Here is a 27017-nt window from a genome sequence, read left to right on the forward strand (position 1 = left end):
TTTTTTATTTCATATGTATCTCTGCAGGCCTACTTCACCGTAGCGGTAACCCTCCGGTGACCCTGGACATGGCAGCACGGGGAAGGGCCAGATCTGGGTGAACGGCCACAACTCAGGGCGCTGGTCGTACAGGGCGTCCGACAGCTGCAACTACACTGGCACCTACTGCGAGACCAAGTGCCAGACTGATCGCGGCGACATCTCCTAGCAATGGTACCATGGTCATGGCTGAAGCCCAGTAGGAACCTGCTCGTAGTGCTCGAAGAGTTCAGTGGCGACCCAGATGTGTGAATAGTTTGTAGAGAAGTGGAGAAGGTTGTGGACATAGAGACATGAAGATATATCAGTTCATCGTACATTAATTGGTTTTCTAAGTTGTTAAACCTGCAAGTACAATGCTCAGACATTGTGATTGGAGTGCACTACCATGACATGTTGCTATTTCATATTTGCTGATCTTTTATTTATAGGTTGTGCTTTAGAGGTGTCAGCTTTCGTAAATAATAATGAACTATACTCCACTGAAGTTATAAGAGTCTGTTGTTTATCAGAAGCATCCAGGTTGGTGCTTGGATGTTATTTGGACGCAGATGACCAGCAAGGAGGCGCCCTTACCCAACCACTAGTGTAGAGATTACGTTCAAAGAGAACCCTCCTCTGGCTTTAAGAGAACCCTCCTCTGGCTTTCTGAGACGAAATGCCCTAAGAAAAACATCAGATTGACAGTCCCTAGAGGCTACAAATGCAGTAATAAGTTCTTAGGTTAATTATGGAACAAATTTATTTTGAATTCTTTGGTTGTGAAGCTACTTGCATCAAATAATTTCGATCACATTGCAGTAACTAGTTATTGCTAAATTCACTGACACAACTGGAGATTGAGCATATACATGACAAGCTGGATAACCAAGGTTTTATCCGAGGGGTGCTAAATAGTTTGATGATATAACAAAAATGAAATGACAAGGGTCATGATACAATTTTCGCAAAGTGCTTTTCTCGTGGATGCCACACATTTTCTCATTTTTTTTAATTTCAGCAACAATCATACGCAGAATTGTGGATTTGTTGCTAACAACTCGACGAAACTCTCACTCTCCTCATAGCCACCGCCTTCACCATCCATGTCTGAAAATTGATCAGAGTAAGATTCACGCTAGTAAATTTGAGTAGTAAAGAAATTAAACAAAGATAGTTTTCTCATGCCATAAAAGAGTAATAATAAAGAACACTGAGATATTATTTTCAGTAACTGTAACAAGGCATAGAGTTTCAGCATGAAGAAACAGAACGACAGAAGAGTTTCAGCATAGAGTACAAGTTCATTTTACCCCACACCTGTAGCCTATTTTCGGCACTGGAAAGAAATCGCAGAGCACAAATCTTGTAGTACTAAGATAGTAAGATATAATCTAGTCATCTCAAGCTTCCGGTATTCCACATGATTCACATAACAGTTCAGTAAAACGATGGGCGGTCATAGAGAAAGCTCCTATTGTTAACAAAAGAACCAACACTAAACATAGCTAACATATAGCTGGATTAAACTTTACACGTTAATACTACTATCAGGAATCAACCGACGAAGTGCAGTATGGTTTGATTTAACACGGCACAGAGGCTAATTATTTGATTCACAAGTGCAAAGTACATGGATTCAGCTACTGATATAAGTTCAGAAAAGCAGCAGCTCGTGGCGAGAACATTAGCTGCTATAGGGAGGTGGCATCGGCGGTGACTCCATCGTCTTTGTCTTCGTGTGGGATGGCGGCGGCGTCCCTCCTCGGCTCCTCCTGTGGGCGGGTGGGATGTGGCGGTGGCGGCGTCTAGGAGGTGCAGGCGGCGGCAGCTCGTAGATTTGGGGAGCGGAGGAGGAGGCGGTGGCGGCGTCTAGCAGGTGCAGTCGCCGGCGGTGTCTACGAGGCGGCGGCTCAGTGCAGGCGGCGCCGGCTCGTACTGTCGTACAGTTGGGGAGCGGAGGAGGGAGACGGTGTCGAGCGATGTATTATTTTTTTCCTGTCGGTTTGTGCTGAAATTTAGGACTAATGGGCCGGATGGGCTAAATATACATTGAACAATCTGAGCCGTGCGATTTTTCTCTACTTCTCCCTCTCAGATGGCAGTAGGAGGTACCATAAAACAAGCCTTAGAATATGCAGATATCGTCACGATGATGCTATATCCAATGTGCTAAATTTGCGCCCGTTTCCGTGACAAACAATTTTGGAGTGGACCTGATAGGAAATTGCAGGCCAGGTCGGTGTACCTTCACGGCACAAACAACGCTTGAATAAGTCGTGCTACCATCCATCCAGACGCAGCTTGCAGACGAAGTACTCTATGCTGATCGGTCAAAGACAGACACGCTGGCGTACTGGTTTTGTTGTCCTCCGCAGACCGCGGCCCCCACCGCCCATGCAAATTAGCTTCCAGAGACAACACGATTTTTTTCGTACGTATCGAAGAGTAAAACATGTTAACAGCGTCACGGTGAACAACGGACTTGGTCTGGTCAACGTTCGATGGATGTTCCCCCAAGCCTTCTTTTACATAGCTGGAGGTTGACCACCATCTCCTCCTAGTAGCCTATAAGATCGAAGCTTTTCTCTCCCTCAACTAGCTAGCTAGCAGCGCAGCTACTACTTTCATACAACACAATGGAGAAGGCGTTCCAGATTTTCGTGATTGCAGTTTCCGCCATGATCGCTGTTGTTGCACTCTTGACCATCATCGCGAGATGCTGCGGCCTTGGCGGGCCCAACGGCAATCGCATAGGAGGCTCCGGTGGAAGGGGTGGCACGGACTTGGAAACTGGAGACGGTCCAGACGATGGAGGTGGTGGAGACGGCGTAGGTTGGGGAGGTGGAGGAGGAGATGGTGGAGGCTGGGGAGGTGGAGGAGGCGGCGGAGATGGAGGTGGTGGAGGAGGAGGCGGGGGCGGCGGAGATGGAGGTGGAGGTGGTGGCGGAGGAGGAGGCGGGGGTGGTGGTGGCGGTTGCTAAGAAGTGCATCATGCAAGCAAAATACAGTAGTTCTTAAAAATCAGAATAGGAAGTCATGCAATTATAATAGGACAGCCAATGTAGCAACACTATACTTATTGTGTTGTGTACCTTTATGTATAACATAGAATTGTTTGTGAAAGCATTTGACATCTTGTACTCTGTACAGAAGCCTTTTCAACACAATTTTCTCGGAAACTTGGTGAATCCCAGATAAGCAATCTAATTGATCTTCAGACTATCAGAACTACGGAGTACTAACTCAAATGGGCATTGGTCTTTTGGGCAACAAATCCCAGGTGTCCATCTGAATAGAAGAATGAAGCCAAGTTTTACATCCCACTTTCTAAAATGCAAAAAAAATCAAAAACAATGCTAGAAGGTGCCCAGCGCCTTGAGGACAAACGTGCAAGTAAAGGCCCCGCAAAAAGGGAAAACGTGTAAGAGCATGTCTAACAGGCCCCTTATAACCCGCCCACCCCGTAAAATTCCGGCAGGATACGGGGCAGCCGCGGTTTGGGCCGTCTAGCAGGCCCCGTATTCGGGCCGGCCCGTTTCGGCGGAATACGGGGCTCAGGAAATCCGCTCCGCCACCCCCTACTTAGAGCATGTCTAAGAGGCCCCTTATTTCTCTACCCCGTATAACGCGAGTTTTTCACCCCGTATCAGAAAAGTGCGTCTAGCTGAACCATTCCGTCTAGCAGACCCCGTATTTTTAAAAATTAAAACCCCAGAAAAATTAAAACCATAGTTCATCTTCATTGATCATACGCTGGATCATACATAGATAGCGGATTCTACACTGCGATCATATCTAATCGTCGAGGATGACGAATGGCACGAACGGCCCCCTGGCGGCAGCCTCCTGCGCCTCGAATTCCGCCATGGCGGCGATGGCCGCCGCCTCCTCCTCTGCCTCCGCCCGAGCCTTCTCGGCGGCCTCCGCCTCGGATGCGGCCACCGCCTGCAGGAACGCCGCCTCCTCCTCTGCCTCCTCCGCTTCCTCCTCGCCGGCACGCGGATCGCCTCCGCTTCCTCCGGCGCTGGTGCTGCCGATGCGTGCCGCCCATGCCGCCTTCGCCGCGCGCTCACGCTCCCACTCGGCGCGCCACTTCTCGAAGGCGCCGCCGCTCATCGGCTTGAGCGGCGAGTCTTCTTTGTACCACCGCCCGCCCGCGGCGAACTCACGGAGCGACGACGGCATGTACAGCGCGCCGGCGTACCGGCAAGCCGCACGGCGACTCCCGACGGCGGAGCGCTTGCATTTTCGTCGCCACGCCTCCTCGACGGTGTCCTGCGAGCGGGATCGCTTCGATCTGCTCGCCGGCGAGGCAGTACTGCGGCCGCGTGCGTACATGCCGAACGGCGGTCGAAATGCGGAGCTGGGGTGGGCGGGATTTCTCGCCGGAGCTAACTGGGGAGGCGGCGGCGCACGGCGGAGCTAGGGTTGCGAGTGAGGGGTTAACCCCTCACTCGCACCTTCGCCCCGTATAAGTTGGGGGCGGCGGAGCGGATTTCCTGGGCCCCGTATTCCGCCGAAACGGGCCGGCCCGAATACGGAGGCTTGCTAGACGGCCCAAACCGAGGCTGCCCCGTATCCCGCCGGAATTTTACGGGATGGGCGGGTTATAAGGGGCCTCTTAGACATGCTCTTATACCGGGCGAAGGTGCGAGTGAGGGGTTAACCCCCTCACTCGCAACCCTAGCTCCGCCGTGCGCCGCCGCCTCCCCAGTTAGCTCCGGCGAGAAATCCCGCCCACCCCAGCTCCGCATTTCGACCGCCGTTCGGCATGTACGCACGCGGCCGCAGTACCGCCTCGCCGGCGAGCGGATCGAAGCGATCCCGCTCGCCGGACACCGTCGAGGAGGCGTGATGGCGGCAATGCAAGCGTTCCACCGTCGGGAGTCGACGTGCGGCTTGCCGGTACGCCGGCGCGCTGTACATGCCGCCGTCGCTCCGTGAGTTCGCCGCGGGTGGGAGGTGGTACAAAGAAGACCCGCCGCTCAAGCCGATGAGCGGCGGCGCCTTCGAGAAGTGGCGCGCCGAGTGGGAGCGTGAGAGCGCGGCGAAGGCGGCATGGGCGGCGCGCATCAGCAGGACCAGCGCCGGAGGAAGCGGAGGCGATCCACGTGCCGGCGAGGAGGAAGCGGAGGAGGCAGAGGAGGAGGCGGTGTTCCTGCAGGCGGTGGCCGCATCCGAGGCGGAGGCCGCCGAGAAGGCTCGGGCGGAGGCAGAGGAGGAGGCGGCGGCGGCCGCCGTGGCGGAATTCGAGGCGCAGGAGGCTGCCGCCAGGGGGCCGTTCGTGCCATTCGTCATCCTCGACGATTAGATAGGATCGCAGTGTAGAATCCGCTATATATGTATGATCCAGCGTATGATTAATAAAGATGAACTATGGTTTTAATTTTCCCGGGGTTTTAATTTTTAAAAATACGGGACGAAATACGGGGTCTGCTAGACGGAATGATTCAGCTAGAAATAAGGGGCCTGTTAGACATGCTCTAAGTAAAGACATCCTGTCATATTTTCTCGAATAAGCAAATTACCAACAGCTAGGGACAAAAACAAAATATGACAGTGTCCATTTTTTAATTCAGCACGCTATGGCTGTAAAACCCAGAACGAAGTGCTCAAAACTAACAGAAATGACAATGAATTAACTCCCCGACTTGGAAATGAGGTGTGCTCCAATGTCTCCCCCTCCTCTCCTACCACCATCAAAATTGAAGCAATAAGTTTGGCCACGAAGGGATATCGAGAGATCATGGGAATCAAAATTTGCAAAGGGGGAACATCGAAGCAAAACCCTTTAGAAATACATCCAAGAGCACGACAAAACTTTATGCACACCACGAGTCCGTTTGCGGGTGGTAACTGGTTGTACTCTCTGTGAAATCAGGAGCAAAAGCTCTTTAATTAAAAAAAAAAGGTCACGTGGGTGGTATCGCCGGAGGAGAGAAAGAAGACATATTTGATATGAGTCCACCGTGACCGTGATGCATGACAAGTCGTAGCATGCATGCTGATGCAGATGCAGGCCGCCACGCGCTTGCAGATGCAGATGAATTACTATATGTAGTTCGGTCAAAGACGACACGCTGGCGTACTGGTTTTGTTGTCCTTGGACGCAGCCTCATCCCTCATGCAAAAACAACGTCACGCTAGCGGAGAGTGGCGTTTGACTTGGTCTGGTTAACGTTCGATGTTTCCCCAAATCCATGTTGTAGTAGTCGATCGGAGGTTGACCACCATCATCTCTCCCCCCATATATAGCCTGCAAGAAGCTTTGCTCTCCTTCCGAACCAAAACGAACAGGAAACTTTGCTCTCACTCAACCAATTAGCTAGCAAGCAACGCAGCTACTGCTTACAATGTTGATACCGTTCACGCTTTTTCTGATTGCAATTTCCGCCATGATGGGTCTTGTTGCAATCTTGGTCATCCTTGCGAAATGCTGCGGCCTTACCGGGCCCAAGGGTATTCGCACGGGAGGCTCCGGTGACGACGATGGAGGTTTTCTACAAGCGGGTGGCATGGACTTGGAAACTGGAGGTGGAGGTGCAAACGCTCCAATTCCAAACTTAGTAGATGGAGGTGGGTCTGGAGGTGGCTCAGGCTGGGTAGGGGGAGATGGAGGTGGGGCTGTCGGTGGCGATGGGACAGGCTTGGGAGGTGGAGATGGCGGAGGCTGGGGAGGTGCAGGCGGTGGAGATGGAGGTGCAGGTGGAGGAGGTTACGGTGGTGGTGCTTGTTAAGCAGTGCATCATGCAAATAGGCACCGGAACGATGTGGTCTTCAACGGTGTGGTGGCTTCGCAGTTCACCATTAGAGACAGGATTAGTCTGGAGTTTGATAGGTGGCGGTTGGCCAAGCTCTTCCGTGGCACCCTTTTTGTTTTTCTTGATCCTAGTATTCTCCCGTGGCAGCTAGGAGAGTAGGCGTGCGTGGGGAGCTGCTCCCCCTTGTGGGCAGCATCAACTTTGCCTTCTTTGGCTTTCTTCTATGCGATTGATACACCTTTCCATGGTGTATCCTCGAAAAAAAAATGCAAATATGCAATGCAAGAGAATTCTTGAAAATCAGAATAGCAAGTCATGCAACTAATGATAGGACAGCCAATGCAGCAACATGTGTTATCTACATTTTGTGTATAAAAAAGTTGTATTCATGTGCGCGTGCGTCGAATTGTTTGTGAGCTTGCTGCACATTGTACTGTGTGCGGAAGCATTTTGAACCGAAAACCTGTTTTGCCAACGATTTTCCAAGGAACTTGCTGAATTCTAGATGGAACAATCGTATTGGTCATCTCACTACCAGAGCAACTACTAGTTCAAATGGGCCTCGGTCTTTTGGCCAGCAAACCTGAGGTGTCTATCTAAATCAAAGTTCACCTTCTGAAATGAAAAAATAAATGCTGGAATGCGCATCACAATCAATCCCTCTGTGTCATGCCCAGAGCCTTGAGGATAAACGCGTAAGTAAAGGCATCCTCTCGTAATTTCTCGAATCTGCAAATAACCAACAGTTAGGACAAAAACAACACATGATGTTGTTCTTTTCTTTATTCAAGGTGCTATGGCCGCAAAACCCGAAACGAAGTGCTCAAAACCAGCATAAATGAATATGGACTAACTTTACTTCTTACCTCCCCGACTTGGAGTTGTGTCCAGCACCTAGTTCACACTTCAACAACAGAAGATTGTCGTCTGTTTTCAATTCCCTCAGCTTCGCCACAAATTTAGCAGGTTCGGAGTACATCACGCAAGGATCTGATCATCACAAAGCAATGAGGTGTGATACGACAACTATCCATAGTCAACACAACTTCAGAATTAATGAGAAGAATGACTACCATTTAAGCCCGCAGTGACGAGAATATGGGGATACTCTTGTGCTTTCACCTGCAGTATGGACAAACATGATACCACGGATAAACATTATAACACTTAATATATATGGACTTCCCAAGCCAGGAAAAATAAGAGTCAACGCATAGCACTCTGTAGAAACAAGCCACACTGTAAGAATCGCACTTCTATTCATGCATATCTTTCGAAAATCTAAACCAATAAATAAAATTATTCTTACTGCCTCTGACATAGGCACCAGAAATAAACACATATAGTGTGCAATCCTAGTTTAGTAAATGCTTGCAATCTAGGAATGTAAAATCAGCACTTACGTTATCAACAGGAGAATATGATTTCATGTAATAGTAGTATTCTTCTTTTCTTGGATCACCCCACTCCTGAACCAAGGACATGAGTTGATGAGAACAGAAACAAAACTAGAGTAACACAAATAAGTTGAATAAACCAGATCTTATTAAACCAGATATAATTAAGGTAGAGCCCACCAGGGTGTAACAAACTATAGGTGCCCAAATTATATGAAAAGGAATCCGATGATAGATATTATAGCAGGAGTAGTGTGTCCTCGCCTAAGACCTGTTGAAGAGGTGAAGGCCAAGCTATCTTTCCCTAAGCCTAACTCCAAACTCCCGACCATAGGCCAACATAGCCTAGGCCAACCTCAAGCTAAGTAAAAAAACAATCGAGCTTGACTCATCTGGACTTTTTTTTCAATAAAGGGAGCTTTATCAATCATCGCATCAAGGCGATATAACCGCATAGAGTTTACACCCGGCCTCTACATAACGAGATGCACACCACCCAACTCATCTGGACATATATAAAAAAATGGTATTGACCTGCTGGAAATCACTTCATAGAGGGGTGATTTAGTTATGCCTAGACTATTTAAACTAGTGTATAAAGTGACAATATGATTGTGAAACATCGAAATAAAACTAATTACAAATGTACCAGAGGATATGAATACCTCCCATTCAGCTGTAGTCAACGGGATAGTTGGATCAAGCATAGTTGTGAGTGCATCAACGAAAGGAACCTCAACAACGGCTGCCTTGAATAAATCAGGCCTCATATTTAGGGCAGCACCAATCAATAGGCCACCTGCACTTTTGCCATGAATGCAAAGCTTTTCCTTCGAAGAGTATTTTCTTTCTATCAAGTGCTCGGCACAAGCAATGAAATCAGTGAAGGTGTTCTTCTTCTTCAACAGCTTTCCATCTTCATACCACTTCCGGCCCATTTCACCACCTCCACGAATATGAGCTATCGCATATACAAAACCCCGATCTACTAGAGAAAATATTGATCCACTGAAACTCAGATCTATACATACCTGTTGGCATAGGGGATGTACAAAACATGGTGTTGGTTAGCATAATTGCACTGGACTGTACAAAACTTTTGGGAACACGTTAGAAACTTGAATCAGTTGATAGTGTGTTTTCCAGGTTGGCCAAGTTTTAATTTTCCAGAACACACAAAAGACTTGCCTGCCATTTTCATTAAGATTGGTAGAAAGTTTATATACAAGAGTTTATGTGTTCCGTGGGTGAGATTGCCAATGCAAAATCACCAAAAGCAAAAAAGGAAACTATGTGATTCTTCTATCTATTCCACTGCTACGCGCAAGACTAAGCCGGGTCAGCTCTGCTCTAATCTTTCCTGCGACAACTTGTTCAGGGTGGAACTTGTTTTCAAAAACTAGGTTGGCCAAGTTTATGGGTTGAAAATTGTTGTGTTTGTTCAGTTGTTACAGACTAGCAGACTTGACGAAATACCTGCAAGACTAGTATTGTCATAGCCAATATGTTTCCAAATATTATGCTCTGTTTGTTCAAGATTCCTGTACAATTCAGGCTTTCTTTTGTTGCATACAGCCCCTTAAATTACAGGCTTCGTTTCCAGATGAGTCATGTCCATCCAAGATGAACCAACGATGTTGGCATAAATTATAGACTGCTCTACAGAATAGTCTAAAATGGGAATTTTTCTTTCTGTTTCAAGAAGATACCATATTGTACCTCATAGGAGCCAAAGCCATATAGCAGCATGGGGTCTGAACCATCAAGGTTCACAAGATCTTCTCTGTATATAACGGAGATAGGTATCTGCGTACCATCAGAGGCGGCAGCCCATGTTCTGTCTGATACATAATTTGATGCATCAAATCCCCCTAAAACCTAAAAACAAATGTAAGGTCAAATCACCTGGAGTACATAAGACTTCTTTTCTACCTCAAGGGGTAAATAAATTTACATATTTGTTAGTGGGACCTAGAGCATTTACTATGCAAAAATATAATACTCACACATAATATATTCATAAATAAAACAGAAGTTCAAATTATTTAGCTCAGGTTAATAAAGACCAATGCCACTGATAAGAGACCCTTCTCACTCCTTTTCTTTTAAAATCTAAACCATTCTTGTGTATGTACATGCGGACTTTTGCAACTTTAACCACTAACTGAAATTTAAAAGAAAAACTGTCCACATGAAATTATGTAAGTAATTTTTTGCCGAATTACTTTCATAACACGTTTAATATAATTTGTGAAATTTACTAGCATGCTAGCGCAATTGAGGTAAACGTTGCATATTGAACAGCAGGTGAAGTCAAAATTGAATTACATGTGGAAACACAGAGTATTAGGTTTGTAAAGCAAAATCAGCACAGAGACTTTAGCATGAGCAATATATTATATAGACCATCACCAAGCATACTATCGGAAGCAATAGCATATTAAGGAAAGTAAAGCAGTAACATAAGCAACAAACAGAAACTACTCAACAACTTTTCATTTGTTGAAATAATGATATTCACTGGTATTCGGTTAACATGGCCAGGTATAAAGTGAATCTTAAGAAGCAGATGTGCAATTTGTTCCTAACAACATAAAACTAAGTGGTGCAAGTGATAGCTTACAGTATGAATTTTCTTCAGTACAGATACTCCTGAATCCATATCATAGTCAAAGACAGAGGGTGGTGTCTTCAGTGAGCTATAACGGAACCGAACAATAGATGAACGGAACTGTGACTCCTCAGGTTCCACTGCATATACTGGATCAACGAAATCAATCACCCGTCCACCCTGAAGTTGCCCAACTGACTCTCCACTGGCCGGTAGGCCATATACAGTTAATTTTGGTAGACCATTCTCACGCTCATAGACAGCAATATGATTCTCAAAGAGCTGGAAGTCCTGAATTTTCACACTGAAAGGAGCTTCAGATTTTTTACGCAGCTGTGCTAGTAATGTTGTCAGTTGGTGATGCATCATCGCTAATACAATATTACAGTTTTGCTATTTTTTAATTCAAGTACATACTTCTTCAAAAAATTCGAAACAGTTATAACTAAAGTCATCCTATTAATGATCCATCGAGCCGATCCACCCATGATTCGTACGAGGTGCACGAATATATGGTGGTCCTGCTTGATCAAGATAAAGCTAATGAGATCTACGACGATTTAGGGTTTTCACCGCATAATCGGATCATCCTACTCAGGATTGGGCCTCGCGGCCACGCACGGTGCTCGTAAGCCGATCCTAGATAGGGCCTAAAAACCAACACGAGGTTGATCCCCGGAACATCCTGTCTAGGACTAGCAAACGACACCCTACGTGCCGCTGGATCCTCCAGCCCTTTGTAAGGCCTAACTATTGCAGATATTAAACTAATCCTTGATGAACAAGGAGCAACCGTAACGGATCGGATCTACTAAATAATGATCAAGCGGGGTGCCGCCCCTACACCTAAGATAGGTGTAAGGGCGGCTAGATATGCAAGGGTTGCACTACGATAGCATGTTACGCGAAGAACTATGCTAACCCTAACACATCTATGATAACTACGTTGCTCGCCATCAAAAGGCTTCGATCAGCAACGCATGAACAACGTGGAGCTTGTGCTGCCTAGATCGCAAGATGCGATCTAGGCAGCATGTTGCTTACCGGTAGAAACCCTCGAGACGAAGGAGTTGGCGATGCGCCGAGATTGATTTGGTTGGTTGAACGTTGGTTGTTGTTTATTCCATAAACCCTAGATACATATTTATAGTCCAGGGGACTTTCTAACGTGGGAATAATCCCCACCGTGCACGATACAAACTCTAACTTTTAATCTAAGATACAATCTACCATAATTAAAGATACACGGGCAATCTAGCCCAAACTCTTCGTGCAAGGCCGCTTCAGAGATCTTCCACGTGTAATCTTCCAAGCCCATCTCCCTTACGGCCCACCTCCTGATTTGGCCAAAATCTGGTGATAACACATGCCCCCCTGGTTTTGGCAATGATAATTTCAAAACCACTGCTGTTTTCCTTCGAAGGGTCATGTCGTGGCGGAAGCACACTGTCGCAGTATTCTTCATCATGACGCCCTGTCTTTCCAGCTTCTCTGTAAAATTCGATAGCCTTGGCATCACTTCCTCGGAAACTGCAATGGCATTAAATTTCCACCAGATCTCTCATTATTTATCCGTGCCGATCGATTAGCCCTCTTCATCCCCTTCCTCTGTTCTAGCTACCGGCACCAAAAAACCCTCTTCTTCCATAGCCATGTCGTCTTCTTCCTCCTCTTCCGTCTCTCTCCAATCCTCTTCCTCAAGCGAGTTGGTTCCAGAGCACGACCAGATGGAGGCGTACAACCGCCGGGCTCCCAAACATTGGGACAAGCGGGAGTGGGACTTCGACTTCGTGCCGGAGGGTGAGGACCTTGTCTGGTCAGATGGAGCCACGCCCCTAACCGACGGGGAAGATGACCTCCCAGACTGGTTGACGAGCACCTTTGGAGGCGGAGAGCGATGACAACGACCCTTCCTTCCGGGGTAAATTTACCTCCGTTACCAAAGAAAAGGAGGACGACGAAGAAGAAGACGTCTCCTCCGACCCGAAGAAGGAACAGGAGGACGACACCTCCTCCGACGAACCACCACCAAAGCGTATCCGGGGCTGGGCTTGGTCAGACGAGGACGATGATGATGACGAGGAGGAGGCCTCTGCTGAAGGTCACGATGGCGACAACGAAGACCTCGCCGACAAGCAATGGCGGCGACTACCTCGGCGATGGCATCGACAAAGAACGGCCCTTAGAGTAGGGATTTGCTAGCATAGGGTTGGCGTAGTAATCCGTCCCCTTTTGTTGAACAATCGGCTTCTCCTTGTAAGAAATTTCATTATCAATGAAAACTTCTTTTGACTTTGCCGATGCCTCAGATGCTGATTCAGCCGATTCTCCCTCATCTGGCTTTGTCGACCGTTAGCCCAATCAATGTCCAATGACTGATGGCAACGCATCGGTCTCTCACGATATTCTGCGAGACAGGTCAATTCAATCATCCCTCCAAATTAGCCAGTCTTACCGATGATGATAGCACTGCCGATCGCAGATGGCCGTGGGTTTAGTCTTGAGCAAGTGTCTTTACAAGGACCCCGGAATCGTCGTCGAATCGACTTGGATGCTAAAGTCGATACCTCGTAGCAAAAGCACCCCTTTTCGTAACAATTGCGATGTAGAGCCACCGATTCCAACCAAATATGCTCTCTAGAGCCAAGAAACTTTCAAAGTAGTTGCCCCCAAGCCTCACCCAAGGCAAGAATAGTGACGAATCAGCTGAACACGTTACCATTGGCTTCCAAGTTATTAATATGGAACCAGCCGATTCCAACGAAATCGGCTTTCCAAAACAAAGAATTTTAGGGCGAGCTGCCCCCCGAGCCTCAATCAAGGCGAGAATACGGCATGGATGCACAGATCAAACAAAAAGGGCTCGACCTTAGGTAATCTGGTAATCCGAGATAGCCACCATGAAGAATCGGCCGGACTTGCCCCCATCGATCGGTTTCCTTAATCGACTTGGCGACAATGTGAGCCACGAGCACATAGCCGTAGGTCTTGGTCTTGTGTGATCGTACTAGAGTCGATGGTCGCGCATCGGCTGTATGTTATGAAATTTTTTTTTATTAGCCGATTTTTCCTAATCGGCCCCCAATGTTTCACTGCGCATATGTTTACACATGTTTATCTGCCTATACGTTCATCTGACTATATGCCCCCCGAGCCGAATCTGCCAGATGACTGCAGATATCGGCTTTTATGGTTAGCCAGGGCACTGCACTTGCACGTCGGCTCCGCAAGGATTCGTGCTGACTTTCATCCGCCGACGTGGCCGCTGCCCGATAGATCGATGCTTGAACACAGCGAGTAACATGTGGTGAAGATAATTTTGGCCGATTGCTTTGGAATCGGCCTCCATATCCATTGAAGCGGCCGACGAAGGTTCTGCAATGCTCCTTCATAATTTTTGGGGCCGATCACAAGGATCAGCCTCGCCCGTTTGCTCATCGGTTTGTTCTTGCTACTCGGTCGCTGGTGGATAAAACCAGCCCAACCTCGACTTGATGCGCCTGCTGTCGTCCACCTTGAGTGCATCGTAGAATCGTGGAGCACTAAGCTCCGTCGGAAGGACGAGCACCATGTTTGTACCAGCCGATGTTTCATCATCGGCTTTCCTTTGCTTGGGACGCCACTCCATTTTCCGTGGACGACCCTCTTCATCCAGGGTTCGCCGAACTTTCACGACCAGAATCAGTCGTGCCTTCCTTAGCGTATGCAAGTATAACCTTTCGGCTTCCTCCAGCCGCGCAATCGCCGAACCCTGCGCTTTTGTGAACGGCTGAGTCCATCGAGGCACCACCTTGGCCGGTGGTACTGTCTTCTTCTCCTTGTCCCTCGTCTTCGAGAATCCTCGAGATCCGCCCACCGAGGGGACTCGCCGCGTTTGCTTTGTGGCGGGAGAGGCCCTAAGCGCCCGAACACAGATACGTTGGCTGCCTCCTTCTTCTTCTCGGTTGCATTACGGGCAATTGCCGATTGTGGGCAATCGGCTCATTCCTGAATCCCAGCGAGTGTACGAAGAAGGGGCGGTCCCCACTGTCGTTGTCGTCTTGCTCCCTTGATTTTCCTACGGCACGGCGCTCGTGCTCCTCCTCATCGCGATCATGCCGACGATATCTTCTCGGCTTCTCTAGCCGGACGATCTCCTTCATCATCATAGCCGGACCGTCGGCGTTGGTCATCTTGACTTACATACTTGTTGAGGAGGTGATCGAGAGGGGTCGCGATATCTTATGTTCTTCACTTCTCCTCTCGTGACGTAGCGCTTGCCATCATGATGGAGCCGATCGCGTGGAGCGGCCTCCTCTCGTGTCCTTGCTACGAGAGCGGTGCCTCGTCTACATCTTTGCCGAGTGGTGCCCGGGTCCTACCATGTTGATGCCGAACAAGGATCCTGGCGGCAACCTTCAGGGTAAGTGCATTCTACCATGTTAACGGCGGGGAAGGGTCGGGTGTCGACCTTCATGGCGTGCGGTTGAAAATCGTACGCCCTTTTTCTATCGCCGCTTGGATGTGCCGACGCCATACCCTGCGGTCGTTGGTGGCATGGGAGAGCGAGTTATGCCATTTGCGGTATGGCTTTCCGTTCGCCTCTTGCACCGTGGGGAATTTGAGACCTTCGGGAATCGTCAAGCTGCTTCTCCTTGAGCAGAGGTCGAAGATTTGCTCGCCTTGGTCACGTCAAAATCAAACCCCGGGCGGGCTGGTGGCTTTACCCATTTGCGGGACACGGGAGTTCCCCCGAGTCCATTCGGCCACCGCTACCTCTTGATCTCCCGCAAATTTCGTCTTCCTCTGCATCGACCGGGACTACCGCACGCTTGAATTTGTCCTGATGCAGTCCGGTGGCGCTGTTCATATGCCGACGCTTACGAACCATGTGCGCCGGTGAGGGATAGTACGCTTGGGAGGCCATGTCCTTGAGCGGTGTTGCAAGGCCCGCTATCGCCAACTCGATCGCTTCCTTTTCGGTTATACGAACCGAATAACATCGGTTCCTAAGATTCCCGAAGCGCTGGATGTATTACGTCACGGTTTCTCCACGCTTCGACGTAATTGTGCTAGATCGGCAATGCGGACTCGGAAGCCTACGAATGGTGCGCATATGGAATCGCTCTTCCAAGCTGCTTCCAAGTCCGGATGGAGTGCGGTGGCAACGAGGTGTACCATCCGAAAGCCGATCCCGTGAGGGACCGTGAGAAGAGCCTCACGCGTAGTTGATCCGACACCGAGGCCGGTCCTAGTTGTGCCAAATATCGGCCTACGTGCTCGATGGAGTCGGAACCATCCGATCCACCGAATTTGGAGAAATCGGGGAGCCGATATTTAGGTGGTAGCGGGATCATTTCGTAGTCGTCGGGGTACGGCTTGGAATAGCCGATTGCCCTCCTTTTCGGCACCATGCCGAACTGGTCTCTCGCATGGTACCGATCTCGATCCGCATTGTCTTTGGCCGGGCAGAGTTGAACTCGAATATTCGCCGGGGTGGCGTATTTAGCTTGACCATGTTTGCTTTTCCAGCCTCTGAGCCAAGCTGCAGGAGCTGAACTCTGGAGGTTCGTCGGGGTGGCGTACTTAGTTAGCCACGTACGCTTCTCAAGATACTGTCGCCGACGTCCCTCCCGTTTTCCCGAAGTCCACGATGTTGTGGCCTGGTTTGTGAGCGCCCGATTACCGCAATCGGCACATACGTGCACGTGTACCCGTGAGGGATCTCCTTAGGCGCCTCAGGCAAGAAGCGGTAGTCACTAGGGTCACCACCGATCTTGTAGACGACGAATGCCGGTGAAGCGGCACTTCCGGTGCCGCCAACGCAAATGGCGGCGGTGGACGGACCGGAGTGGCAACTCTCCTTGATGCGTCCCGAGAGCTGGTCCCGACGGCGAGTACCGGTGCCTCATGATCTCCTGGATCACGCGAAGAGCGACACGCTCCAACGTGTTGACCAGGTTCTCGAGTGGCGGTGTAGCGAGTGAGCCACCAAGTAGTTGATCTCCTCGTCAGCGGGGACCTGGTGCGTTCTTCCGACGGGCGTAGAGGTCTATCCCATCGAGTGCACCATTAGGCGAGAACCCCTTCCACCGATGCCATGTGAACGGGTTACGTGGAAAGAGCCGATGAGGTCGGCTTCGAGGATGACTTTGATCTCGTCATAGTTCTTCTTGAGCTCGTCGGCCGGATCCTCGTATGTGATCGGCGTGCCGTCCGCCATCTCGGATGTAGATGGCGATGTGGTTGATGTAGAAGCTTGTCCCACCGGCGTGCTGAATGTGTTGACGTCCAGAACCCACCGGCGGGCGGCGACGGGCAACACCGTAGAGCCGGGAACAACCTAGGGCTGCGGTGGCCGAGGTCCCTCCGAGCGACGGCCCGCAAAGCCTTACGGTCACACGTCCGATGCCGATTGCAAGGGCGTGCCACCGACCTATACCTGGTCAGGAAGGTGATGGAGATGCCTCGCTTAGTTTCCTGCATGGCATACACGTAAACATTAAATACGAGCCTCGATCGGCTCTCAGGTTATCCTGTGGATCGGCTCAAGGAGCCGATCCACCCATGATTCGTACGAGGTGCACGAATATATGGTGGTCCTGCTTGATCAAGATAAAGCTAATGAGATCTACGACGATTTAGGGTTTTCACCGCATAATCGGATCATCCTACTCACGATTGGGCCTCGCGGCCACGCACGGTGATCGTAAGCCGATCCTAGATAGGGCCTAAAAACCAACACGAGGTTGATCCCCGGAACATCCTGTCTAGGACTAGCAAACGACACCCTACGTGCCGCTGGATCCTCCAGCCCTTTGTAAGGCCTAACTATTGCAGATATTAAACTAATCCTTGATGAACAAGGAGCAACCGTAACGGATCGGATCTACTAAATAATGATCAAGCGGGGTGCCGCCCCTACACCTAAGATAGGTGTAAGGGCGGCTAGATATGCAAGGGTTGCACTACGATAGCATGTTACGCGAAGAACTATGCTAACCCTAACACATCTATGATAACTACGTTGCTCGCCATCAAAAAGGCTTCAGTACGAGCAACGCATGAACAACGTGGAGCTTGTCTTTGCCCTAGATCGCAAGATGCGATCTAGGCAGCATGTTGCTTACCGGTAGAAACCCTCGAGACGAAGGAGTTGGCGATGCGCCGAGATTGATTTGGTTGGTTGAACGTTGGTTGTTGTTTATTCCATAAACCCTAGATACATATTTATAGTCCAGGGGACTTTCTAACGTGGGAATAATCCCCACCGTGCACGATACAAACTCTAACTTTTAATCTAAGATACAATCTACCATAATTAAAGATACACGGGCAATCTAGCCCAAACTCTTCGTGCAAGGCCGCTTCAGAGATCTTCCACGTGTAATCTTCCAAGCCCATCTCCCTTACGGCTCACCTCCTGATTTGGCCAAAATCTGGTGATAACAAATATATGGTGCCAATTGTACATGTAGTTGTAGTACAAGGGTAGTGTCTTTCAACTTTATCTTTAGCAGCAGGCTTCCGAAGAGAAAAAGGTCTATGGTGCAGCTGTGAAATATGCTTGTGGTTCCAGTATCCATATGTGGAATGCCCATATGAACACTAAAACAGAATTAAAGAGGCACCGCGGAAAAACGCTGGTGCTATAAAAAAATGTTTACATGGGAACAGATTTAATTTATAAGCTTGAATACTGACGCTAACCATGCCTTCTCTCCCAAATTGGATGCATGATGTACAAGTTCACAAATGATATAAATTTATCATTGCCAATTTCTATACCATTCAAAATATTGAATCAATACAATAACATAAATCAATTTACATTCAGAATGGTGCTTTCAGGAAAAAATGGGTGTTGTGCATCTATATATAGTCCAGAAACCAAAATAGTGAACTATTAAACTTAAATAGAAACAAAGTTGGTTACCTTTCTCTGTGTGGTAGCAAGACAGTGGCCTCAGCTACATTATTCAATGGGCAAGCAACCAGTTCGGAGTTGTAGAATTCTTCACTTAGCCTCTTAATATAGAAATGGTTTCCACGGTGACTAGCTGTTGTATCAATGCCATATAGACGAGGTGTCAAAACTAAAAGCTGCTTATTCTGTTTCGAGATGTCTATATGGAATATAAAGCTTGATTTTTTGCTTTCTGATCTAACAAATAAATATTGCTTGCTTTCAGAAGCTTGGAGACCAAGTGAAAACATGTCGTCTTTTTCATGATATAGGCAGCTATCATTCGATTGATCAGATCCTAACTTGTGTAGGCATACCTGCAAAAGCCAAAGCAATAAGTCAATAAAACTATCGCTGCAAAACACACAAGAACAACATGTGTCAGGCAATGGTGGCAGTATTAAAACTTGGTTTCATCATCCTTCTGAAGAAGAATGGGGCAACGGACATCAGCGGGTTTTGCCCGATCAGTCTTGCTCATGAATCTGGGAAGATCTTCTCAAAGACTTTGGCATCACAACTTTCTCCCAAGCTTGCCGCAAACCAGAGCATATTCATCTGAGGAAGATCAATCCATGACAACTTCATGCTTGTGCAAGGCTGTGAAATTCTAACACCGTAAGCGTGCACAAACTTAAACTGGACACTGTGCGGGCGTTTGACTTTGTTTCATGGTAGTTCTTATAATTCTTCACGCCAGGGGTTTCGGTCCCATGTTGTATGTCAGGGTGGTGCTTCTGCTATTCTCAGGCAGTATCGGCGTCGTCATCAACAGCAGCTCTCAAGAGGCCGTCTGGCATGCTCATGGCCTCAGGCAAGGGGATTCATTATCACTGCTTTGTCCCTGTCAGTTCATCGAGACACAGAGCTTTTGTGTTTTCTCGGAGAAAAAAAAAAAGTCATGGACATCCTCAACGCAATCGTCTGGAAGGCGGAATCCATGGTAATCTTCCAAAACTTCACACCAGCAACACCTATCTCATTTTGCGGATGATGCGGCGATGTTTCTGAGGAATCGAAACTGGTACCATAAAGGCCTTCTCCTCTGTTTTGGAGAGGCATCCAGACTCGTCGCCAACATGAGCAAGAGCGAGGGACTGGTGTTACCCAACCCCAGGCTTGCCAAACCAGCATCCCAAACCCCATTGTGCCATGGGCCCCCGCTTTACCAATGTCCCAGCACATCTAGGCCCAACCATAGAGCACTACAAGCTTATAAGAGGTCTTAGGCCCTCTCCCGCCAAAAGACTAGTCCGACAGGCCGACGATTCCTTGGCCAAGTGAGAAATTACATGTCATGCCACTAGTCAAGTTAAGTTTCTGCCCTTACCTCCCTCACGATCAAAAGGGTATTTGGGTAATCTAAGGAATAAATATTCCTATAGCATATGGACTATCCATTTTTGTTGTCCTTATCCCCAGTGACTATTTAGATTTGCAGTACCAAACATTTGAGTATGAGGAGGACTAGTCCGTAATTACATGTATACACCCTTTTGAGGCTAGCCCTCTTCTCTCCTCCTGCGGAGAGGTGTTCTGCCGATTAGGAGCACTTCTGCTATTCATCTGTGCTTCATGTCCATGTGGTGGGCCCGATCTGGGTTTTGGGGGCCCAAAGGGGCCCTGCTTTCCGGAGGCTGTTTAGTAGCCCTTCTTGCAGGCGTCCTATCTTGAACATGGTTTCCGAAGTCTGCAGCGGTTGTATTCTCTGCGAGCCTGCGAGGTCCAATCAACGGTGTTCTTTTCCTCCCTCTGGTGGTCCCTATGGTCAAACAACCATAGAGGGTGCATGTGTAAGTCTTAAGAGACCGGCACAACATGCCTTATATGAAATTTTTGCACCGATTAGGTGCAAGTCGTGGCCAGCTCCCACAACAATAGGTGCCACCCTCACCCTTATAAGTGTGCTTTGCCTCCTCTGAGAGGAATGTGGGACTAAACCCATCGGATATCTGCTCCTTGCAGAGACTGGGTGTAATTGGTATCTCTCGATATTAATATACTCCCTTTATCGAAAAATCGGATATCTGCTCCGCAACAATGACAGGCAACCATAGTCCCACCAAGTTTTTTATTGAGGCAGTTGGCCTCTAATACCACTTGTTATGTGATCGAAGACCGCTAAACCAGCGTCACATCCCCTACTATGCCGCACACTAGCTGGCAGACATATCTAGGCCGAACTACAGAGCAACACAGACTTAAAAGAGGTCAAGAATAACTGATTAAGCTGAACATGCCACACTAGTAATTCGTTAAACTAAATATGAAGAAGTCAAGTAACATTTTCCATTCCCGAGAAAAGAAAAGGGAAAAAAAAATGGCATGTATGGAACAGCACAATGCACAGCGCTACAATGTATAGCTTGAGAACAATGATGACAGAGAAATTGCTCTACTTCTTTTGTGATGACATTGCGCTACTTACATGATGGAACATCGATAGATTTCATTTATTTTACTCACATGCATCTACAGATCCCGTAAACACGAATCAGGACACATTTCATGTAGAAGTAATAAAGGAGAAGAAGAGTCCACGTACTTTATCTGGTCGATGAAGGCTGTCCATTGTTATGTAAACAAGGTAGTCATCACCAGCCCACTCAATGTCAGAAGTAACTCCTTTTAGTGGTTGCCCAACATATTTCCCACTCTCCACATCAATGACATAAAGAGTGTAGGTTTCATCACCGTTAGTGTCTTCTCCATAAGCAACTAGCTTACCACTGGGACTGACCTGAAAGGAAATTTCCAGATTAACCTAAATACGAGGACAAAGAAGAGACTCGTGTACAAGAAATAAAGGAGCACACATTCACACAAACACATGGAGGAAATGTAACAAAACAGTACATACCTTAAACGCCCCGATGCTGTAGTAGGCATGACCCTCAGCCTTTACATTCTCATCCAAAATAATATGCTCATCAGGTGCATCAGGTCCTATGGGCATCACATCATAGACTGTAATATGGCCATCAGTTGGTACAAGGCGCCTGCAGTGCCTTACATACTCCTTGCCATTCAATGTTCTTTCATAGTAGTAATACTGCCCTTTGCGAAGAGGCGCGTCTGTATCATCTTCCTTGATTCTTCGTCTAGTTTCAGAAAATATTTCATCCTCGATGTGCTTGACATCTAGAAGAAGCGAAATACAAGACATAACATAAGAGTATAATACTGCATAAGTTATATGATGAAGAATTGTTTGGTCCGAAATACAGCCTACCTCTTTCAGATGCATCTGTCAACAATCTACCCTACCAGTCTGCCACTACCTATCAAAGTTATGTGTTGTACCCACTAGCCAAATGAATTCCAAAAGCAATTAAGCTGAACAGTATGACAATCCAAGAATTAAACTTGGCTGATGCAACAACAGAAGCACAGGTTGATCTATCAGCAACCACATTTGAAGTGTAATTCCATTGTCATGACAAACTATTAGAGAATCTGGGCGGAGCCACACTAATTAATTTAATGGTGGAGACACTCTGACAAACACCAAAGCGATTCGCTCCAATCGACCTCACTAGTGCTAGTAGCATAAACATCAAGCAATGCACCAATGGTCCTCTCGCAGCCTCGAAGGCTCCAAGGTGAGGTAGGTAACCACGCAGGAGAAGGTACAGCAGCAAGCACGCTCAGAGTCTTACAGATCAAAGGCTGTACGCCAAGCCGAAAGAGCTACGCAATGGCGTCTACGGAGGAGAGGGGCAAAGAAAAGAAAAAATGTCTCACCGGACATGAGGGCGGCGGTGTAGTCGTTCTCGGCGCGGAGTTGGGCGAGGACGGCTGGATCGGAGCGGGAGTCGTCACGGAGCCAGTAGTAGTTGTCGACGCGGACGTCGCCGTGCTCCGCCAGCTCGCGCGGCACCTTCCTGTATACCGGCGGCGCGGCGGCCATCGCGGAGACGGAGGCGCACGAGTGCGAGGAGGGGCTGGCGTATGGTACCGGCGACGGCTAAATATCCGATTGCTAAATTGCTATGCCCGTTGACCGTACGAGACTAAAGGTCCTAGCTCATTCCATTCGGCTCCAAGTTGTTTACTTAGTTTCTTATTTATTCTACAGGTAGCAAATTGGTAGAAAGTAGTCCTGTGAGCTGCAAAGATAACATCGCAATTCGTTTTTAATCGATGTGTCGCTTAAGCTGAGGGAGATGCAAACTGGGTGTCTATTGGCTGACTAAAATCCAGCTTACTTTAGTCATAGTGGGAAGTAGTAGAGTAGTAACACGGTGCATGTTACTTACTACTTTATGTTACTACCTTCATAGTAGATAGTTAATTATATGTAGTATTATGCATGCTATATTTATTAGATTGTAGACTCATCTTATCTTGAAAAGTGTGATGTTATGGTAACATAGCTATAGTTACCACCTCATTCTCTTTTTTCATTTATTGTCATGCCATGTCACCAAAATGCATTGGGGTGTGTGATGTTACTAGCTATGTTACTCCCACTATGAGTAGTCTTAGTTGTCGATGCGATTGCCACACATATTTATATCTCACCATACTTTGTCCACCGACTCCAAGTAGCTATTATTCTACGTGTTGAAATAGACTTTTGATAAATGCACTGACCAACCTATTTTGTCATTTCAAATACTCCATCTAATTCAAATTAATTGACTCCACTTTATCTATATATGGATGTATCTAGATGCGTTTGTTGACTAGATACATTTGTCTGTAGAAAAAGTTTAGTCAATTAATATGAATCAGAGGGAGTACCGTTTTATGAACATTATATATTGAGTTCTTAATTGTCCATGTCCGTTGCACTTGTTAAGATTTTATTGGTTAATTTTTTTATTGGTGGTAGTTCGCACTGAATTATGGTCGTAATGTATGCACTGAATTTATGGGAATCCATATTTCTTGACAGCTGAGTGTCATCTGTACTATAACGGAGAGGTAAATGCAAAAGTGATGAATTGCTAGGTATACCAGATTCTCTCCTCTTTTTTCTCTCTAAATCTTACTAACTTCCTCTTGGTTTGGCTCATACTTCTCATATTAGGTTCTCTTTTTTACTCATGGTCATGTAGCCTTCTATATTCACTAAGAATGCTGACATGTATGCTGAATTGTTTGGATGCAAGCAAGGCCAATTTTCTATTAGTTATATCGGTATTCTGATTCATTGTCGGAGACTTTCGAAAGCCGGATGGAAATAGTGGAGGAACGGCTGCAAATTAGATTAAGCAGTTGCAAAGGCAAGTTATTCCCTAGGTGAAAGATTGGTACTCATTAACTCAGTACTAAGTAAATATAGTGTTGTATATGATATCTTTCTTCCAACTACCAAAAGGAGTCTTGAAAATATTGGATTATTTTCGATCAAGATTTTTTTGCCAAGGGGATAATGAAAAAAAATCGAATGGCTAAATAGAGTGTGGTCTGCCGACCGAAAGATCAGGGAGGGCTTGGAATCCAAGACCTTCAGGTCAAAAATAGGGCCCTTCTTGGTAAATGGTTGTTCAAGCTACTTACTGAGGATGGGATTTGGCAAACGCTCCTTAGAAGAAAGTATGTTGGCTCAAATGCGTTGTCTCAGGTTTTCTGGAAAGCCGGAGACTCTCATTTTTGGGCTGACATTATGGCGAGGAAGAAGTTCTTCTTCCCATATGGATCTTTCAATATTAGGAATGGGTCGCGGATTACATTCTAGGAGGACAAATGGTTTGGCAATGCTACTCTCCGTGAACAATATCATGCATTGTACAATATTGTGCGACATAAGAGCGATACACTCGCTAAGGTGTTGGAGTCTTCACCACCAAATGTGTCGTTCAGAAGAAGTTTGTTTGGTCCTAGACAAGCATCGTGGAATCTTACTGAGAATATCACTTTTTCGATAGATTCTATGTATAATGCTCTAACCCAACCTGATGGTCCAGTTGATAATAATAAGAAAATTTGGAAGATAAAGATTCTGCTCAAAATAAAGGTTTTTGCGTGGTATCTTCGTCGAGGGGTAATCCTCACCAAAGATAACCTTGTTAAGCGCAATTGGCAGGGAAGTAAAACGTGTGTCTTCTGTCATCATGACAAGAATATAAAACATCCATTCTTCCAGTGCAAATTTGCTAGATCTATATGGGCAGTCATCCAGATATGCTCTACCTTATACCCACCACGTAGCATTGTGAATATTTTTGGCAACTGGCTTAATGGTGTGAATCCTAGGTTTAAACTACTTATTAAGGTGGGTGTGATTGTAGTTATTTGGTCGCTCTGGCTACGTAGAAATGACAAGATTTTTAACAATAAAAATGCTTCTCTTATTCAGGTCATTTACCGATGCGCAGCTACGCTCTGTTTGTGGTCACTTCTACAACGTGTGGAGCATCGCGACCTCTTTATGGAGGTGTCTACATAGTTGGAGGATACGGTGAGGGATATTTTTTCCCAACATGGATGGCAGCGTGATCTCCGGATTAGACCTCCTTCCCAAGATGGAGGGCCATCGTGGCGGGGAGGGAAGCTCTAAATCTCGGTCTTCTGAATAGGATCGAAGATGGGAGTTCAATGTCGATATGGACAGACAAGTGGATACCTCGTATTTGAACCATGACACCATCGGCCTAGATTGGCAGGGATGATCTGAATAGGGTATCTGACTTGATCAGTGCTGAGAATGGAACATGGAAACTGGAATTGGTTAGAAACAACTTCACAGCACCCGAGGCTGATGCTATCCTCAATATTCCATTGAGGCGGGGTGGTGGTGATGACGTATGGGCTTGGGGACTGGAGAAGATGGGGATATACTCCGTTAAAACTTCTCAACGTGCTCTAATGACGTGTAACGAGCTTAGTACTCTAGCGGAAGGGACGGTAACGGAGACTTCAACTTCTGAAATAGAGTTGTGGAACCTACATGTGGTGCCCAAGGTGAGAGTTTTCTTGATGAGGACATCCCTACTACTACACCACTACCTCTCTCATTGCAAGATAAAGACGATGCTGCTATGAAGCTCAAGTCCAATGAAGTCAGGATTGGACCAATAACACGCGCTCGTGCGAAGCTACTTAAGCAACAAGTGAACTTGTTCCTATGTGATACTTTGATTGATGAGAACTTTATACTGCCTAAGTCGTATTACTTATGTATGATCAGGTATGAAGAGGAAACAAGCATCGCACGAGGAGAAGAGGAGCAGCTGGACAAGAAGCAGGACGTGAAGCTGGACATGGAGCTGGCCATGAAGCTGGACATGAAGACATCCCATGGAAGCGCGAGGGAGGAGAGGGAGGCATGCGTGAGGGGAGAAGAAGAAGTCCAGGCCGGCGCCAGGCTCGGTCAGACCGGCCGCCACGCCGGCGCGCCCGGTCCCCGGCCCGGTCCAACCGGACGCTCCGCCGGATCAACCCGGCGCAGACCGGACGCTACACTCGTGCCAACCGGGCACTATCCAGTAAGCCCGGAACCATCGCCCGGTCACCACCCGGCGCCAGGCCCGGTTTGAAACGGACTGGCCCGGTCCCAGGCCCGGTCAACCGGCCCCCAGGCCGGCTGAGTCCGAGTCTGTCTCGACCAGATCTATTCTGGGTCGGTTATTTTTTTATCTTTTCGACCTGAGGTCATCCTGAACCCCTATATAAGTGCCCAGGACGCCCACAAATTAGGTTTAGACCACGTTTAAGATAAACCCTAGTTCATAGTTGATTGCTTTGCAACTCTATTGAATCTCTACACTATATTGCATCGATTTGGTGTTGAACCCCTGAAAGTCTTGTGTGATCTGCTGTTACATTGGGAATTAGACGGTTGCAACTTACCGCTTCGTGGTCGGCGGCTACGTGCGCAAGTGTGTGGAGTTGCGAATATCTTGCAGGGTTGAGAGCTGTTGCATTGGCGACAGGGACCAATCGAGAGATCTCGTTGTGTCATACAAGTTATCATCTACATCATCATCAAGTTATCTCCGCTATGTTCATCCCGTGATCATCATCACCACCGTGCTTACTGAGAAGATCGGGCAACCCCTTATCATATTGGTATCAGATTCTCGGGTTTCCTAAGTAAGCCATCCACAATCCACCCCATAGTTGAGTTGTGGGTGTTTTCCTATCCAGAAAAAGCAAAAAATATTAGGGTTAGGGTTTGCCATAGCCTTAGATTGCACTAATTTCGAGTTTTAGTTGCTTTTCGTAGTTGTTTTTGCGTATCTTTTTGTTCCATCTAGTATTGTTAGGGTTGGTGTTTCCGTTTTCATCTAGAGTCGGGTTTTTTTTACTCTGAGTCCACATAGCATAAAGTG

At 47.4% G+C, this 27017-nt stretch overlaps 1 protein-coding gene across 1 annotated transcript; it reads right to left on the minus strand.

Annotated features, from left to right (window-relative positions):
* Positions 1 to 7082: 7082 nt before the first annotated feature.
* LOC127295173 (uncharacterized) lies at positions 7083 to 22697 on the minus strand. Its single transcript, XM_051325073.2, has 11 exons — positions 22480 to 22697; positions 21596 to 21876; positions 21281 to 21475; positions 18706 to 19052; positions 10803 to 11094; positions 9899 to 10057; positions 8845 to 9210; positions 8186 to 8251; positions 7856 to 7904; positions 7649 to 7772; positions 7083 to 7511 (listed from the first exon to the last, which is right to left on the minus strand). Exons 1-11 carry the CDS (start codon positions 22643 to 22645, stop codon positions 7436 to 7438), a joined length of 2121 nt encoding a protein of 706 aa, XP_051181033.1. The 5' UTR covers positions 22646 to 22697; the 3' UTR covers positions 7083 to 7435.
* Between the last annotated feature and the right edge of the window lie 4320 nt (positions 22698 to 27017).

Source organism: Lolium perenne, chromosome 4 (assembly GCF_019359855.2).
Source record: "Lolium perenne isolate Kyuss_39 chromosome 4, Kyuss_2.0, whole genome shotgun sequence".
In the NCBI taxonomy this organism is placed as follows: domain Eukaryota; kingdom Viridiplantae; phylum Streptophyta; class Magnoliopsida; order Poales; family Poaceae; genus Lolium; species Lolium perenne.

Bases quoted from the DNA above. Each gene is read 5' to 3' on its own strand.
- LOC127295173 (XM_051325073.2), bottom strand. From the start codon at position 22,645: ATGGCCGCCGCGCCGCCGGTATACAGGAAGGTGCCGCGCGAGCTGGCG. The intron at 10,058-10,802 runs GTAAGCTATCAC...ATTTGTTTTTAG, and splicing joins TACTGAAGAAAATTCATACT to GTTTTAGGGGGATTTGATGC. The intron at 8,252-8,844 runs GTATTCATATCC...TCCTTGGTTCAG, and splicing joins TGACTACAGCTGAATGGGAG to GAGTGGGGTGATCCAAGAAA.